Raw genomic sequence first — 18,855 nt, 5'->3', positions numbered from 1 at the left:
AGGATACATTAAGGTGAAAAAACACAAGGCTTTACAACCCCTTTTTAAGGGGGTGTGTGTGTGTGTGTGTAAGATCTTGTTGCCGATTTGCAACTAACCAGCTTCTGACACAAGTATCAGTAAAGCTGATTGGGTATTGGCACCCAATTTATCCCCAAGGATCATACATTCACAGGTTTTTGTCTTATAACTGAAGTCTGTATACACGGTAGATGTTTCCAGTGTTTTTGCATAATGTGTCTAGATGCATCATAACACTTGCTTCACTTTTCCGCCATGTTTCATGTCAGCCTGGTCAATGGGGAAAAGAAATCTAAACAGAATTTGTAATCTTTTTTTTGTTTTTTTTATGCCGATACTGTTTTTTTTAAGTATTTAGTGTGTCTAGTGTCATGCCAACACTGGATATATTGAATGTTTTGTCTGTGCCGATATCTTGCTGATTGCCAACAAAATCTAAAGTTGCATCTCTGTAGGATTGCAGACAAGCAGCTGAATACACAGTATTGCCACGTACACACGATCCGAAAATCTGACCACAGATCGTCCGACTTTTTTCGTTCACTAGTCGCAAGTAGAAATTAAATAGGTTACTGAAGTCACAATTTCTCGTACGAGAAATCGGAAAGTGATGTCATGTGTTGTAATGTATTTGTGTTGTATTTTTGGACGACAACTGTACTGACCAAACGAAAATCGTCCGATCTGGAAAATTTCCGTGCATGTCCGATAAAATAATATCGGATGAACTCGTGATCGGCTCACGGAAGCCCTGTACGAAAGATCTGATTATGGGACAATTCTTCCTCGGACAACATTTTTCGTACAATATTCGGATCGTGTGTACGGGCCATAAAGCCCCATGAACACATTGCTGCTGTTACACTAAAACTAAACTCACAAAAACATACTTGTTTTTTTTCTTTTCTTCTGCCCTTGAACTCCCCTAATTTTGTGTCCATGCACAGTTTAGTAGCAGGGGAGTTTAGAGGAGGTTTTCTGAATGCCCAATCACGTTCAGGAGAGAGAATTTTGACTGCAATAAACGCTAGGCGTTTTTAACACTGCAGTGTTTATTTCAGTGGCCAGTGTAAATAATTCTGGCCAATGAAATACACGCCCAAACGCCAAATACTTCTAAACTCGCCAAACCTTGTTTACAAAAATAATGCAGCTTAGGCAAAGTCCTGTCAGGAGAAACAGCGTTTACAAGAAACCAGTGTGCATGAAGTCATGAGGCCCCTTTCACACGGCGGTGGACCCTGCTGCGTTCAGCTGGCGATCTGTGAGCTTATCCCCTGCTGATCAGAGTGGGGTGTGGTGACACATCAGTGTATGCTCAGTATCTGTAGAGTGGACACGGACATTCTGCTCTATAGGTGACAATTTACACCCAGCTATTTCTGATCTGTTCTGCCTGTACCAAAGAGGATGAAGTCCTCTCCCGGTTTACACCTACTGTATGTATTATGGTGCCGCAGTGCCATTAATTCTTAAAGGCACCTAAACGCCATTTTCCAGCACAAGTGCTTTGTAGGGAACCACAATGTACTACCGTGTGTTATGGGGCAATGCCTTTAATTTTTCTGTATTTTCATATACCAGGGAGCTCATTCTAATGAATAGGCTGCCCGATCTCGACATGTTAACACTGTGCAAATGTGTAAACGTAGTCTTACAGGCCTTGTTCCTCCCCTAGTCTGTGACTGGACAGTGAAAGGGAAAGCAGCGGACTGATGAACTGCCCTGTCGCTTTACTCCTCCTCCTCCTCCTCCTCCTCCTCCTATCAGAATGTTCTTTGTTGGCACGAGTACTACAAAACATCTAAATAGCTTCTTGATGCTTTCCATCTCCCCATCTAAGCTATTCTCTAATAATTGCTACAAGGCTTGATACCAAGTCAAATTCAAGTACTTGCACTGTTTTACACTAAAATTTGTTTTTTATTTTCACTGATCTATCTATCTGCCTGAGTTCGGCTTTAAAAGAGAAGTATGGTGCATCTAACACTGAACACTGCTCTGTCAGCAGCTCTCTGCTCTGACCCCCCCCCCCCTCCACGCTTACTGGAGCGCCAGGCAGTTGAGGAGGCGACTTGCTGAGAGTCTGAACCAGGTGCTGGTCCAGGCATGTGGGCAGATCCCAACTCGATTGTCGCAATCTTGCCCAAGCCTGGACCGGGTTTTGTGACGTCGCTCATCAGCGGGCTTCAGCTGAAAATGGGGTCACAGGAACAAACTATTGGGTTTTTTCAGACCACAATAGCACAGCGTGTGTTTTTTTTTTTTTTTTTCATTTTGCCCTTTGTGTTAAATGAACCTAAACTTCCTCTGTGTATCGGGCTTTAAGATCTTTCTTCATTTCCTTGTTCTATAAATAACCCTCCTATGTGTACCATTACTGGGAAGTACTCTGCAGGTTATAATTTACCTTTTTTTTGTCCTAATTCATTATTAGAACAATGTGCTCAAAGATGCATTAGGTTTTCTGTTTTACTTTTAACTGGGACACATGGCTGGGAAGATGAGGTATATTTTTCATGAAATGAACAATGAAAGGATTAAGGTTTCAGCAGTGGTGAAGGTAACCTGGATCTTATTATACTTTAGCAGATCAGGTACCTCTGTGGGCATAAATAATTTAACAGGCAAATTGAAAATTTCACACTGCACAATTTTCATTGCCGATTTGTCTTATAATTGTTCTAATTATCTTATTATTGCCTACCCTTACACAGGCTACCCCCCCCCCCTCTTCAGTTTATTATAAATTCTGCTGCTAGACTAATAAACCTCACTAACATATCCGTGACTGCTGCTCCTCTCTGCCAATCCCCTCACTGGCTTCCCCTGCCCCACCATTTAAAATTCAAAATGCTAACCACAACATACAAGGCCATTCACAACATCGCCCCCAGCTACATTACCAACCTTATCTGCAAATATTGCGTAAATCACCCCCTCCGCTCCTCCCAGGACCTCCTGCTCTCAGCTCCCTTGTTACCTCCTCCAATGCTCGCCTTCAGGACTTCTCCAGAGCCTCTCCCATCCTCTGTAACTTCCTGCCCCAGTATGGTCCGATCGGCCCCTAAACTCTTAACCTTTAGGAGATCCCTGAAAACTCATTCAGGGAAGCCTATCCCACACCCACCTAACAACTGTCCCTGAGCCACCCCCATCAAATCATTCTCCGCAGCTATTACCTTTTGTACCCCCCCCTTAGAATGTAAGCTCTACGAGCCGGGCCCTCTTGTACCTTCTGTATTGTACTGTAATTGTGCTGTCCCTCCTCTACTTTGTAAAGTGCTGCGTAAACTGTTGACACTATATAAATTGTGCATTAATAATAATTGAAGTATTAAAATTCCTTAAGTGTAACAAAAATTTGAAAGGACTCGTGTGATAAAGGTATATGGGAACTGCTAATGCCAATTGTCTGAAAATACTAGTTGTCAGGCTGTCATACGGCTTCATTGGTTTCAAATTCTCTTTCCCAGAATAAGTGTGCAGATCAGAAGTTCTGGCTTTGCTTGAACGTCACAAATTGCATATTTGGGTTATTCAGGGACAGCTTGAGTATTGGAATTTGCAGAGGGAAGCTTCCATGTCTAGTGACTGCTTTACAAAAAAATTCATTGCCCATTGGTTACAGTATTTTTTATTGCAGCCTATTACAGTGCAGCACCAGGGTGCAGTGTGCATGGGACACACAGCAAATCATGCGATTTTTAAAATGCCTGTCACCGCATGTAGTATGAATTGACCCTTACTGAACTTGTTAAATTTTGAAATGGGCAAGTATGCTTCAGTGAACTCTGGACATAAAGGGTTAAAGTACATCTTAATAAAATAAATATGTGGCCCGATCTCTTTCTAAAAATGCCACTTACCTACCTGGCTATGCTGCGGACAAGTTTAAGGACATATGTAGCAGGTAAAATAAGTATTGAACATGTCCCCATTTTTCTAGGTAAATTTCTAAAGGTGCTATTGACATGAAATGTTCACCACATGTTGGTAAAAATCCACAAAGAAACCAAAACAAATACGTTCATAAATTAAGTTCTGAGTAATAAAACTAAAGCTCAAGAGTTCATAGAAGAGGTCCAAAGAACCTTGAAGATTGTGTGGAAGAATGGGCCAAAATCGCACCTGAGCAATGCATGCGACTTTCTCCATACAGGAGGCATGTTGAAGTATAGATTGCATGGGTGAACGTTTCATGTCACAAGCACCTTCTTTTTTTTTTTTTTTTTTTTTTTTTTTTTTTTTGTAAAATTCTTTTTATTGAAATTTTTCAACATGACGGACACAAACAAGAGAGAGTCACGGCACAACACCATGTCTCTCACGACCAACATGGTCGTATCATTGGCATCCTACCTAACATAGGCAGCTACCTTCCAAGGAATACATAAACTCCCAACCCCTAACCCCCCCTCCCTCCCTCCCTTAGCCCCTTAACTCAGTCCACCACCACCTCCGATATCCGTGTCTGGAGAATTGAAGATCAGGTACATGTTTCCTGGCGGTAAATACCGGTAATGGCAGATATACATCACCCCACTCCATTATTTATTAGCTATTGACCATACGCCCCGACTCGCACCCCCCTCCCTCGGTGTCACAAGCACCTTTAGAAATATATTTACCTAGATAAATGGTGACGTGTTCAATACTTATTTTACCCGCTGTATGCCCAAACTTGTTTGGCTATTCTTCTCCTTTTGAGTCACATGTGTGCACGTCTGTGACGCTGATTCAGCTGACAGTGGGCTAAAGCCTTCTGTTTGCTGAAGTCAGAGCCGGTCCAGGTTCTGTAGTGATCCGACAATGTCCGGATTCACCCAGATGCCTGACCGACAGCTGGTTCAGCCTCTGTGCGCCACTGAGAGCCTGAACCAGTCGCTCTCTTCTTTTTTCACAGCCCGATGTAAGGTGCAGAGACTGACAGTCCCATTCTTGCCTGATATAGGATTTTAACTGCTCAACAGGTCTGCAGCGTCTCTTGTCATATTTTTCATTTCAAGATGCACCAAATATTTGCAATTTGTAAAAGGTCTGGACTGCAGACAGGTCAGTTAAACACCTGAACTCTTCTACTACGAAGCCATGCTTTTGTCATCGATACTGTATGCAGTATAGCACTGTCCTACAGAAAAATATTCAAGGTCTTCCCTGAAAAATAACATTGTCTGGGAGCATATGCTGCTCTTAAACCTGGCTATATCTTTTAGCATTTGATGGTGGTGCCTTTCCAGATGTGGAAGCTGCCAATTCCATATGCACTAATGCACCCCTATACCATCAGAGATGCAGGCTTTTGACAACAAGCTGGAAGGTCTCCATCTTCTTTTGTCGGGAGGACATAGCGCCCATAGTTCCCAAAAACAATGTTGAATTTCAATTTGTCTGACCGCAGAACAGTTATCCACTTTGCAACAGACCATTTGAAATTAGATTTGGTCCAGAGAAAATCAGTGTTTCTGGATCATGTTCATATATTGCTTATATATGCTATATTGCATTATAGTGCTTTACCTTTGCATTTTTGGACGGCACAGTGAACTGTGATTACAGTCCAGTGATTTTTGGAAGTATTCCTGAGTCCATACAGTGGTGTGCATCCCAGAATCATGCCGTGGTGTGCATCCCAGAATCATGCCGTGGTGTGCATCCCAGAATCATGCCGTGGTGTGCATCCCAGAATCATGCCGTGGTGTGCATCCCAGAATCATGCCGTGGTGTGCATCCCAGAATCATGCCGTGGTGTGCATCCCAGAATCATGCCGTGGTGTGCATCCCAGAATCATGCCGTGGTGTGCATCCCAGAATCATGCCGTGGTGTGCATCCCAGAATCATGCCGTGGTGTGCATCCCAGAATCATGCCTGCTTTTAATGCAGTGCCGTCTGAGGGCCAGAAGATCTCGGGCATCCAACATTGCGTATCGGCCTTGTCTTTTGTGCAGAGATTTCTCAAGATTCTCTGAATCTTTTGGCATGTACTGTACATGATATCTTTAAAGTTTTCACAATTTTAGATTGAGTAACATTATTCTGAAATTGTTCAATTTTTAGACACAGCTTTTCTGATTGGGGAGCCTCTGCCCATCTTTACTTTGGAGACAGTCTGACTCTCCAAGATGCTCTTTTTATACCCAATCATGTTACTGACCTGTTGCCGGTAAACTTAATTGGTTGCAAAAAGCTCTTTATTAGTACCACTGACTTTGCCAGCTTTTTTGTTGCCCTGTCCCAACTTTTTTTTTCTTAAGTTTTGCTGTTGTCAATTTCAACCCCCCCCCCCCCCTCAGTTTAACCACTTCCCATAAATGCTAAGTCCAATATACGGCCTCAGTCGTTCGTTGGTTCTGGGAGGGCTGAAATCTGAAAATTGGCCTGGGGGGGTAAAGTGTCCAGTTTTGAGGTGGTTAAACATTTTGATATGTTTTTTATATTTTCTATTGTGAATGAAATATGGTTTTCATGAAATTTGAAAATAACATTTTGTTTTTTTATGTAGAATTTACACAGCAGCCTAACTTTTTTTTGGAGTTGGTTGTACTCTTACTGTAACAAAGGTCTTTTTCAGCATTACTTGTAAAGAGACAGTTGATGACTCAGCTTTGCCAATATGGGAAATCCGGTTTGCTGTCTTCTCCTGAGTCAGCCGTGTTGTCCTCCCTGCACTCAGGTCTCTGTTCCTGTTTACAACTTAATCACTTCCTGTTGATTAAAGTGGCTGTGATTGGACGCTTCAGATTGCTTTGTTTCAGGATAGCTTAAATGTTCGTTTTGTGGGGGGAGTTTATTCATCCTTGACACTTTCCCACCCACCCTGACATGCATTTAAATTATTCTGGGAAAGATCGGCTGTCACAGTGGTCACTTGATTGGGAGCCCAGCCCCTCCAGCTACCGATCATTAGAGGGACCAATGTCTGTATTTCACAGCTTGATTGCTGTGCTGGGAGTGTGCAGTGTGCTTGCTCTCAGCACAGAAACCTCAGCCACCCAGCAATTCATAAGTTAATCCTGCCATATGTTGCTGCTGAATTGACCGAAATTTAAGTCGTGGCAAAATACAGAAGGAGTTTGGTGGAAAATAGTTTGCCTATCAATGCCTGCACCCTATCGGATTCAGTCACTGCTATGGTGTTCAGACAGCCACAGGTGTCAGGTTATCAGAATAAAGTAGCTGATGGGAGCCCTCCGTTGGTCCTTTTTAGCATTCTTGTTCAGCCTGTGGCCTGCATGAGAGAAGTATACACTCAGGACCCATTCACACGTGTTTTCCAATCGGGGCTGCCTGTCAATTTATCAGGCGGACCTGATCAAGCGCCTCCATTCACCCCTGTGGAGTGGTGGATGTCAACGGTGACATGTCCGCAAACACCTGTGGCTGTCCGATCAAATCCTATCCGCCAAATCCAGACGGATGGTGACCCTGTTTCCCATCTGTCTGGCGGATCGAATGAAAACATTCAGGGGGTCCGTTTTCAGCTGATCTTCCCATAGAGGAGAGAGTGACTTTGACAGGTTAGTCTCAGAATGGTAAGCGGAGACGGACCTATCATCCACCTGATCGGTGGATCCATCCTCTGCTGAGCAAAAGGTGTCCATCGGACGGACCGCCCGTGTTAAAGGAGCCTTATAACTAGCCCTAGTTTATACTCAATGACAGGTCAAGATTTTATTTTCTCTGGGTAATGGCTTTAGTGATTGCTTGGGAACTATATGGCTGTAGAGAATACAGAGCCCCCCAGGACATGGTACTGCCTCTACACAGCAATGTTATTTATTACTGAACTTTGTATTACCATTAATTATCTGCTAACTTACACCATCTTCTTTTTTTTTTTTTTTCAGGATGACACATACACAGAAAGTTACATCAGCACAATTGGTGTGGATTTTAAAATCAGGACTATAGAATTAGATGGGAAAACAATTAAACTTCAGATAGTAAGTAACAAAGTATTGTTCTGAAGACATGTATTGTTGCTTGCTGAATTATTGGAATCCCGAAAGATATATTGTGTTGTGCAGGATACTTCTGTCATAAAACAATGATTATTCCCGAGTTGCTGGTCAGAATTTTCTCTTGGAAAGGTTAGCGTGTGTCCATCCAGAATTTTTCTACGTTTTTGATAGACCAGTAAGGGGGGACTTTTTTTTTTTTTTTTTTTGTGCTTTGGGGAACTTGGATTTCCTTCATTTACTGTCCTGCCGAAAATGTCTTGACAGGAAGTGAGGGTCATCCTCCAACCGCAAGGCAGACCAAAGTAACATTGCTTTTTTTAGTTAAAGCAGAACTAAACCGTTTTTAAGTTAAAAAAAATAAAATTCAAGACATGCCGGGATTGCTAGTTTGTTTCCTCCACCATCAAACGGCCGGATGTCGTAACTGATCACATGTGCAGCACGGTGGCATCTGCAGGTCAAACTGAGGCTAAGATTGCAGCTTCCTTGGCTGCAAAGGGTTTGGTTTTGTTTTACCCATAACTTGATAAAATGTTCTTTAGCAAGGAACACACATTCCACATTAATAATTATGCCACCAAAATTATTGTGAACTGTAAAATTGGCTCCAGCAGTGTTTGTTTCTTCTTGCTGGATGCCGCCATCTTGCTGACGCCCTAGCCACCGAGCAGCAGTAAATCATAAAGCGGAACATTGCTTTAATGGTTTTCAAAAAAGTTACATTTCTGGAATGCCAGGATTGCCGACTGTCACATTTGCTTGTTGTCGTCTACCAAATTGTCACACCATAAAACGGCTGGTGTCCTAACCGATCACATCTGCAGTGCAAGAGCATCCCTATGCAAATGAGGACTTTTACTTTTCCCGGAGATCAGCTTCTAAATTGGAACTTTGTAAGAAAATGACAAGTGACAGATTCTCTTGTACAGTTAATGAAGGAAGCTTTGTAGCCATTGAATTTGCAGAAGAACGTATATAAAGGTGGTTGTCAGTTTTGCAGTACAGCATTTATTTATCTCATAAGTGGTCTTATGTTTAAAGCGTGATTAAGTTACTGTGTTAAAGTGGTCTGTGTTTGAAAGCTGATTTGCTGAGGGGGGCAGTGACGGTTTTGGCTGTGTAACAATCAGCACATGAAGGGCCATTATTGGTGATTTTTTTTAATAGGCGCAGTACAGCACGTTTTAAAAAATTGTGTTGGTAGGTCAAGTCGCTTCAGATTTTGACGATCTTTTTATTTTTTATTTTGACACCGCGTTGGTCCCGAGGAGCTGCAGGAGTTTTTAGGCGAGGCCGCGACTTCGGCCTAGTCTGCGAGGCCGGACGCTGCGAACTAGGCCGAAGCCATGGCCTCGCCTAAAAACTCCTGCAGCTCCTCGGGACCAACGCGTTGTCCATCAAATTTTTTTTTTTTTAGAATCGGAAATCGAGTTTTATAAAAAAAAATCGCAGATTCTTTTTTTTAGGGGGGAAAAAAATCGCCCAGCTCTATTGTGTACGTACATAAAACATTTTTAATGCATCTTTAAAAAAAAAAAACCCTGGGCAGGGAATCTACATGAGATTTCCCAGGAGAGTCCACTGGGGCATGGCATAGAGTGGTGAATTCATCAGGGCACAGCTACAACAATCGGGAAGAGGGTAGCTAGCTCCCAATGACATGAAACAAAATGGCGGTGCAGGTCCTGGTTTGCAGCAGTAGATTGACAGATCAGTCTGGCGCTGGATTTGGAGTTGCTCGGTTTGTAGGTAGGAGGTTTATGGAGGATAAAGGTAAGCAGAGGCTGAGAAAACAAAGTTTACATTGGGGAAGACGTTAATCTGCAATACGGGGGTGGAGAATAGTTGGGTAAAAAAAAAGCAGGTAGTCGCTTTTTATTAAGTGGTATTTTCAGGGCTGATACAATATCTTCACTTCTTAAAGAATTACTGACCTGTAAAAAGCACGTGCAGCTCATTGTTCTTGTTCTAGGTCAATGATCCCAAATTAGTGAAGCAAGGATAACCTTGTCATCACCAGATTCTGCTCCCCCTACAGGTCATCAGTAGAGATGCACTGAAATTTCAGCAGCCGAAAATGGTGGTGTTGGCATTTTGCCATTAAGAGGAAAAAGGTGCAGGAAATGCACGATTTTCCTGTGCCTAGGGCCTGTAGAAATGCAGTCTGGATGCACGTTTTTTGATATGTCCCAGTGCATTTTCCTCCTCCCCCCCCCCCCTTTTTTTTTTTAACCTGTAAATAAGGTTGTTATGGTCAGTGTGTTCTGATAGTTTTTTTGATGCATTTTACCACGTTCCAGTACAGTGCTGAAAAAATTTAGCATGGTCTACTTTTTTTTTTTCACAACTGACTGCACTTGTGTGTGAACTATGCCATTGAAAACTAACCTATCCATGCGTTTTTCATGCAGAAAACAAACGCACTGGACTGCATGTGGTGTGAACTGCCCGTTGTTACGGTTTGTTTCATGGCTTTCAACTCAAAAATCGGTTCAAAAACATAACGGCGTTATTGGTGCGTTCGTGCTGCACTTTCAACGCATTTCAACAGGAAGGTGCGTTTTTGGTGCAGTTTAAGTACGATTTTTTTTTTTAACACCACAACGGAAGCGCAGCGGACCAGTACATGGCATTTAAAGAGATTTTTATTTTTATTTTTTCTTCTTCTTGTGCTAACGATACCAATAATGGGCAACAATAAATTCATAATCTTATTTAAAAAGTTGAATATAATACAAGTCTGTAAAAAAATATATAATTTGAACTCCTTTTTGGTCAAGTGCATCCTGCATTTTCCATTTCGGGACCAAAATTTCCATTCGGTGCACCTCTAGTCATCGGTGGAAGCTTCTGTAGCCCTGTCCTAATTGGTTTTTGTATTTGTAATGTCAACTGTAAGTTGGGGAGCTGCAGTGATAATGTACAGAATATCAGTCAGTATGTTGGTGGTATTTACTTGGCATAAGTCTTGAATGTTATTTGTAGTTTAGTTGAAAGATTGATAGGACGCAGAGCACTGCGATTTGTAACCCTCTTAGCAGCTATTGCCTCTCATACCGTTCACCTACCCAGGAAACATGTAGGGGAAGGCTGATGGTGGTTCTCATGGCGACATCTCTGCCTTACATTTTGAGACTGGCATAGCTCCTCTGGTAAGGGAGGCACCCTCTACCTATAGGCCTTCTATTTTAAATGACAGCTAGGAGGAAATCAGATGGAGCCCGGCACTCACACCCCTAATAACAGTAAGAAATGTGCGCATTAGAAATATTTCTTCATTTCACGTCAGCCCTCTGCTGCAGAACTTCTCCATCCCAGTGCAGCTCCGGTCTTTGAATTCTATTGAAAGGATTGTAGATAATTCCTGCATGTTTAGATTTTCCTGCTTTTAAAGCAGTATTTAGAATTATCTGGTGGGAGGCTTTTAAAAATGGTTTATTCTTCCCAGATTCCTTCTCTGATTTTAGGAAATCTAAACACAGAAATTCCAGTGTGAGTTAGGCGTTGCATTGCCCTCTGTGGCCCCCATACTGGTACCAACGTTTACATAAAGATTTCCCCATGATCATACTGTTAGCACTAGCATTCCTTCATTACAGAATTGCAGCTTTTACTACTATTGTGCTTCCTTTGCTGTCCAGTCTTTTTTACTTCCATGGACAACTTTTGACAACAGTGGAGATGAACCCCCGCTAACTGCCACAGTGGGGATCAGGGAGGTGCGGGGGCCGGTGCAGTCATAACATGTTACACCCTGAATATTGTTGTAATATGTTAGGAAAGGTGAACTTATCCTTTAGACCCCCCCCCCCCCCTTTTCACACTGGGGCTGTGACCGCAAAAGCTGTTTAGGCATTGCTTTTCGGCCGCCAAAGATTTTTAGGCACTTTGGAAGTGCTGCCTATTCATTTCAATGGGCAGGGCATTTTGGGAGCACTAAATACAGCGCTCCCAGCCCACCCAAAGTTGCTGGTTGCATTTTCTTTAAAACGGAAGTAAATCCATCAATTTGATATATTAGAAAAAGTTAACATTTCCGACATGCCGGAAATACTAGCTGTCACATTGGTTGTGCTCTCAACCAAACTGTCAAAACATCCAATGGCTGGTGTCATAGCAGATCACATGTGCACCATCATGGCAGTTGCAAATTAAACTGATGCTAAGATGGCAGCTTTTTTGGCTGAAAATGATAGAAGGGTTTAGTTCCACTTTAGTGCATGTTTGGTTATATGTGGCTTTATTCTGCATTTTTAGCAACACATTCCTCCTGTTTCAGTATACTGACATAAGGAGGCAGGCACTGAGGGTATTGCAGTATACTGACATAAGGAGGCAGGCACTGAGGGTATTGCAGTATACTGACATAAGGAGGCAGGCACTGAGGGTATTGCAGTATACTGACATAAGGAGGCAGGCACTGAGGGTATTGCAGTATACTGACATAAGGAGGCAGGCACTGAGGGTATTGCAGTATACTGACATAAGGAGGCAGGCACTGAGGGTATTGCAGTACACTGACATAAGGAGGCAGGCACTGAGGGTATTGCAGTATACGGACATAAGGAGGCAGGCACTGAGGGTATTGCAGTACACTGACATAAGGAGGCAGGCACTGAGGGTATTGCAGTATACTGACATAAGGAGGCAGGCACTGAGGGTATTGCAGTATACTGACATAAGGAGGCAGGCACTGAGGGTATTGCAGTACACTGACATAAGGAGGCAGGCACTGAGGGTATTGCAGTATACGGACATAAGGAGGCAGGCACTGAGGGTATTGCAGTACACTGACATAAGGAGGCAGGCACTGAGGGTATTGCAGTATACTGACATAAGGAGGCAGGCACTGAGGGTATTGCAGTATACTGACATAAGGAGGCAGGCACTGAGGGTATTGCAGTATACTGACATAAGGAGGCAGGCACTGAGGGTATTGCACCAACCAAATCACTTTGACAAACATGAACATTAAATGTGTATTTCTCTCAATACAGTGGGATACAGCCGGCCAAGAAAGATTTCGAACTATCACATCCAGTTACTACAGAGGCGCTCACGGCATCATCGTTGTGTATGACGTTACAGATCAGGTAATTTTGTGTCTTCACGTAAATTTTGCTGATTAAATGATCCTTCATAAATTTAGGCCAAAATGTTTTCTACTACATTTCTTTGTAAAATAACCCAAATCAGTGTATGTTTACTCTGTGTGAAAGTTGGTCTACAAACTATGGGGTATATATTTGAAAGTTGATCTTGATGTACTGATGGCCTATCTCATTGGCCCTAAAATGCCAGGTAAAGTAGGCACCCCAAGGTTTTTAGTAATGGGCATGGTTAGTTTGGATCAAGCTTGTTTTTCCAGCACATCCCACAGATTCCTGATTTTTAATTGAGATCCGGAGTATTGGGACGTCAAATCAACAAGTCAAACTCGTGTTCCTCAAACTATTCTTGAAATTCATCAGACCAGGCCACCTTCTTCCATTGCTCTGTGGTCCAATTCTGATGCTTATGTGCCCATTGTGGGCGCTTTTGGCTGTAGACACGTTCAGCATGGGGACCTATACCAATCTGTAGCTACGCAGTCCCATACACAACAAACTGTGATTGCTTCCCTAACACTGACCCGCCTCTCAGCCAATCGGGTTGCTCACGTCTGGTTACCTGTCACCTGATTGGTGGAAACAGGCATCGCTATTGGATGCCTGACGGGAGGAGAGGAAGGGAGAAGTGCAGGAGACATGATGGCGCAGTGGCTGCGTTTGATGGCGCAGTGGCTGCGTTTGATGGCGCAGTGGCTGCGTTTGATGGCACAGTGGCTGCGTTTGATGTCACAGTGGCTGCGTTTGATGGGGTTTTGTTTTTTATTTTTGTTTGCACCCCCCCAAAAAAAAAATTTTAGCACCAACCGCCACTGCTGGGCACATCCCACAAGAGCTGTCATTTTTCAAAAAGTTTTTTTTTTTTTAGCGGACATTGTGAGATTACATTGAATGATACTGGCAATTGAAAATCTGAGTCGTACTGCTTGTCTTTGATCTGCAAAGGTTATACAGAGTGAGGATGGTGCCAGTTTCTGCTGCTCCTTTAGACATATGCCAAACTCCCCCCTAGGATAGTGATATAGTACAGGTCTGTGTATGGGCCATTCTACATACTGTGATACTCAGTTGTAATGGCTATAAGCCACCACTAGAGGTCATATGTAGAGAATGGTTCTTGGTGTTCTAGTTTCAAGTTGTAGATTAGTCCTTTTGACTTGCGTGAATACTCTTAGTAAATGTGTTTTTAATTATTTTTTCTTTTTACCCCCCAAGGAATCATTCAACAATGTAAAGCAGTGGCTTCAGGAGATAGATCGTTATGCCAGTGAAAATGTTAACAAGTTGTTGGTAGGGAACAAATGTGACTTGACTACAAAGAAGGTAGTGGACTACACAACAGCGAAGGTAAGAAGCGCCATCTGTACAGCAAAATTATAATACTTGCATGATTAAAAATGTTCCAGGACCCCAAGTAACCATTTATAGTGAGGTCTTTTAATCCTTTCGCCATTAAAATACTCCTTTTAGGTTTGACAATTACTTTATAAAAAAAACACCCTCCCCCTTTTTTTTTTTTACTTCCATTTTACATTTGTGCTTGTTTTTTCTTAAACTTTTTTTTTTAATAGTTTGTTGTGTTCACAAGTGAGTTAGTTGGCCCCATAGGTGATGAAATAATCCATCGGCTTTCCCAAGTAGATATCGGGCGTCTATTGAACTCCTAAATGTCACCTCCTGCCAGTGCTTGATCTGTGTCTTCCCTAGCCAGGGATTGTTCTATGCAGGGAAGGTCCCAAGTATGCCAGGGCACATTGTAGGGTGGGTGGCATGTTCCTGCTGCACTTCTACTACATAGCCCACAGCAGGAAGTAGAAATATAATCTCCTGTCTGCTACATCCAATACCTTTATGCAGCAGTGAAAGGGTTAAACATGCTAATGGTAATTTTTTTTTTTTTTTCTCTCTGCACCTCTACTGCTAATTGCAAAGACTTCTAATGTTTTGTACCGTGTCCAATGCATAACTGTTCTAGAAGAGCAAACTAAAAATGCAAGTTGGCTGATGGGAGAGCGATGAATGACATTTTGTATGTAGCTGAAGAGGCATTGGGGGATTTTTAGTACTGATATAACTTTGGCCCATCAGGGGAAACTTTGTGTACAATCCTCAGTATGACCCTGCGGAGAGCTTCTCAGCCTGACATGGCTGACGATTATAGAAGACCTTACAGAAGGTGGTTGTTGAGAGATTTTACATTCCTGAGAATATGAACTGCTACAGAGGAGCCGAGAACTGAAGATCTGTCTATGGATGCGAGTTCCTTCCCTCCAGTAGGTTCTTTTCAGGAAGCCGGATATTCTGTAGCCCCAACTCTCCACTGTAGAACATCGAACCTCTGTAAGCGAAGAGGTTAACTTTTTTTTGCAAATTAACCATTTCTATTTTTTAAAATTACGGAGGGTTGACTATGGAAGGATACTGATGGGTTTAATCGTCCACTTTTTTTTATTATTATTTTGCTTCAATTGACTTCAGTGGTGAGAGCTCCTTTGTTTCCCAGCTTCCTCCCACCCGCCTCACTTTTCCTGCTGCTTGTGTATACGGATGAAGATTTTCCTCCCCAGTGTGTTGGAGATGGGAAGTTCAGTGATTTCACGGCATTTCCTAAAATGTATAATTCCTCCCTCCGTGCCTAGGCTTCTCTGAGATTAGTAACATAAATTGCGTTTGTTTCACTTGTGTCCGAATGCTTTGTGTTCCTGCACTCTGACCTCTTCTTTTTGGCCCCACATCCAATAGCTGTCTAAATCTTATGGCCTTCACTTCCCTAACGTTTTTTTAAATATACCCAATCAACCAGTGACCTCAGCAAGCCACTTATCCACTCGTTTGTTTTTCACCTCAACTATTCCAATTCCCTCCTCATTGACCTACCTCTACACATGCCATCTTTTATATGTATCATGAATGCCACTACCAGACTCATCCGCCCTACCAGACTCATCCGCCCTACGCCCCTACCAGACCCATCCGCCCCTACCAGACCCATCCGCCCCTACCAGACCCATCCGCCCCTACCAGACCCATCCGCCCCTACCAGACCCATCCGCCCCTACCAGACCCATCCGCCCCTACCAGACCCATCCGCCCCTACCAGACCCATCCGCCCTTACCAGACCCATCCGCCCTTACCAGACCCATCCGCCCTTACCAGACCCATCCGCCCTTACCAGACCCATCCGCCCTTACCAGACCCATCCGCCCTTACCAGACCCATCCGCCACTACCTCCACTGGCTTCGGCTCACCCATTGAATAAAATGCAAAGTACTAACAAGCCATCCACTATTCTGCCACCAGCTACATCATCCTTATCCCAAAATATCACCCAACAGCCCTTTTTGCTCCTCTGAAGACGTTAGGCTTGTCACCACCTCCTTTGCTCACTTCCAGAACATCTCCATCCTCTGAAACTCCCTAACCCCCAACCAGTATGGCTATCTCATAGGAAATCCCCAAAAACGTATCTCTTCATTGAAGCGGATCCTTCCTCTAGCTACCAACTGAGTTTTACTTTGTACACCTCCCTAGGTATTGCTTTTTTTAATATCATTTGCCCACCATTTGAGATTGTAAGCTCTCATGAGCATGCTTGTATTGTAACTGTACTTCCTCCCATTATATTGTAAAGTGCTTCAGAAACTTTTGGTACTATATCAATCCTGTATAATTATAATACTGATGATCCAGCACTGGCCAGAACTTTAACCTGCTCAGTGTTCATAAGGTTTGCATGTACAGGAGTTTACACTTGCCATCTGCTTATTTTTGCAGGAATTTGCAGACTCTCTGGGAATTCCATTCTTGGAAACAAGTGCGAAGAATGCGACGAACGTAGAGCAGGCCTTTATGACAATGGCTGCCGAGATCAAAAAGCGAATGGGTCCTGGAGCTACATCTGGTGGCGCAGAGAAGTCCAACGTCAAAATCCAGAGCACTCCAGTCAAGCAGTCCAGCGGAGGTTGCTGCTAAAACGGCCTGCCCCCTAAATCGCCCCATTCCCTCCTCACAGCAGTGAAATCTCAATCTGAACCTAAGTGACAAAACAAAATTGCCTGAATTGTACTGTATGTAGCCGCACTACAACAGAATCTTACCGTCTCCCCAAAGGTCAGCGATTGTAAACGCTCAATGCTGACTTTTTTTATGCCCTTGACTCAAGACAGCTAACTTCATTTTCAGAACTGTTTTAAACCTTCCCCCCTTCCTCTGTGTGCCGGTTTCTCAATACTGTGTGTAACCCTTGTTGCTTTACTAATACCAGAAGCCCCATCCTTGTGGTTGGTTAAATGACCCCCTTCCCCCTCCCACTTTTTTTTTTATGTTTCAATTGGCATGTTTAGGAGTCAGGTTTAGTCTTCTGAAGATGAAGTTCAGCCATTTTGTATCAAACCGCACAACAGTGTCTGTCGGTTTCCATGCATCAATAAAGTTTAGTGAGATGTTATATGTAAGATCTGATTTTGCTAGTTCTTTTCTTGTAGAGTTATAAATGGAAAGATTACACTTATCTGATTGGCCTCATTGGTTGTCGGAAGAGCCTGCAGCACGACGTGCCACAGGCCCCTTCAGCAACAGAAGCGAGACTAGTTTCTTCATACTCTGCATATAATTTGTGGCTGCAGAACATTGTGATTTGTTGCACAACATGTAACAAATAACTGAAGAAATGTTTAATAAATATTGTACGTATTGGAAGTAATATCAAACCGTATGGTGATAAGTATTGTCTTAATTTGTCTAGAAATGGGGGGAAAAAAATGAAGGCATTTTATTATTATTTTTTCTTGACCAACACTGCCCTGCATGTAATGAAAGTTTATGTATGGGTACTCTTATACCAAACTAACAAGTGCTTAACTAACCCAATCAACGGCAACCACTATATTGCGTCACTTGTCTGTTTAGTAATGTTGAATGAGTAGGTGACTTAGAGAATTGTACAAGTGGGAGAAATGTCTTGGTTTGAATGTGCAGTGTTTGCCCTAATGTAATCAGGAATACATTTTCCTTAGCTCTCTCCTTCCGGTTTTTAGATTCTGCAGAGGTGTACAGCAGTGCAAGTGTGACGGTGATGTGATTTTGCCATAAACTTTATATACTTTGTTCCATTTTCCCACTAAAGTGCACCTGTTTTTGTGTACATGGAGGACATCCAATATTTATCCGCAAGACCTCACAAGATGGCAGCTTCCTGTGCATGGGACAGGTCCACTTTATTCATTTGTTTTCACTGTAAGCTCATCCCCCAATGACATGTCACTTAAGTCCTAGGCTCGAACGGCAAATGTAAGGAGTGTAAACAATACAAGCTATATAAAACAGAAAGCTCGCACATGGGGGGGAAAAAAGAATAGCCGCATTAAAAAAAAAATACATGACTTATATTTAACAGTGGTTTGAAAGATGAATCAGTCTTGTTGATTGTATATAGCAATTAAACGTCTGTGGATGGCTTATAAGTCTGCTAACTTATGCTACCTATACAGGTTGAAATTTGGAAGCCTGTGTGTGTCTTAATAATAATAAAACTTGTTAACACTGAATGTGTAGTAGTCAGACTTTGGGCATAAGCTGTAGGCTTATGGGGGGTGCTGCTCCTGTGGGTTATACTAAATACCCCTAGTCGTGTGCAGTAACACTGAGAAATTTTCATCCATTTATTCGAATCTCATAAAGTAGACCATTTCTAAAGGGGTTGCTCGAATGCCAGAGTGTCTCCATTATTGTACATCAGGTTGTGCCCTAACTCAATGGGTACC

General features: G+C 42.8%; 1 protein-coding gene across 1 annotated transcript in view; it reads left to right on the top strand.

The window, feature by feature from the left end:
• RAB1A (RAB1A, member RAS oncogene family) overlaps positions 1 to 18,639 on the top strand; it is a 56,681-nt gene extending 38,042 nt beyond the window's left edge. The window contains exons 3-6 of the mRNA XM_040351248.1: positions 7,870 to 7,965; positions 12,981 to 13,076; positions 14,307 to 14,438; positions 16,868 to 18,639. Of these exons, the coding sequence (XP_040207182.1) occupies positions 7,870 to 7,965; positions 12,981 to 13,076; positions 14,307 to 14,438; positions 16,868 to 17,065 (522 nt within the window). The 3' untranslated portion in view covers positions 17,066 to 18,639. The remainder of the gene's footprint in view (positions 1 to 7,869; positions 7,966 to 12,980; positions 13,077 to 14,306; positions 14,439 to 16,867) is intronic.
• Positions 18,640 to 18,855: the final 216 nt, after the last annotated feature.

This window comes from Rana temporaria, chromosome 4 (genome assembly GCF_905171775.1).
Source record: "Rana temporaria chromosome 4, aRanTem1.1, whole genome shotgun sequence".
In the NCBI taxonomy this organism is placed as follows: Eukaryota; Metazoa; Chordata; class Amphibia; order Anura; family Ranidae; genus Rana; species Rana temporaria.
The sequence above is the reverse complement of the archived record's forward strand: the minus strand, read 5'-3'. Positions and strand labels throughout refer to the sequence as shown.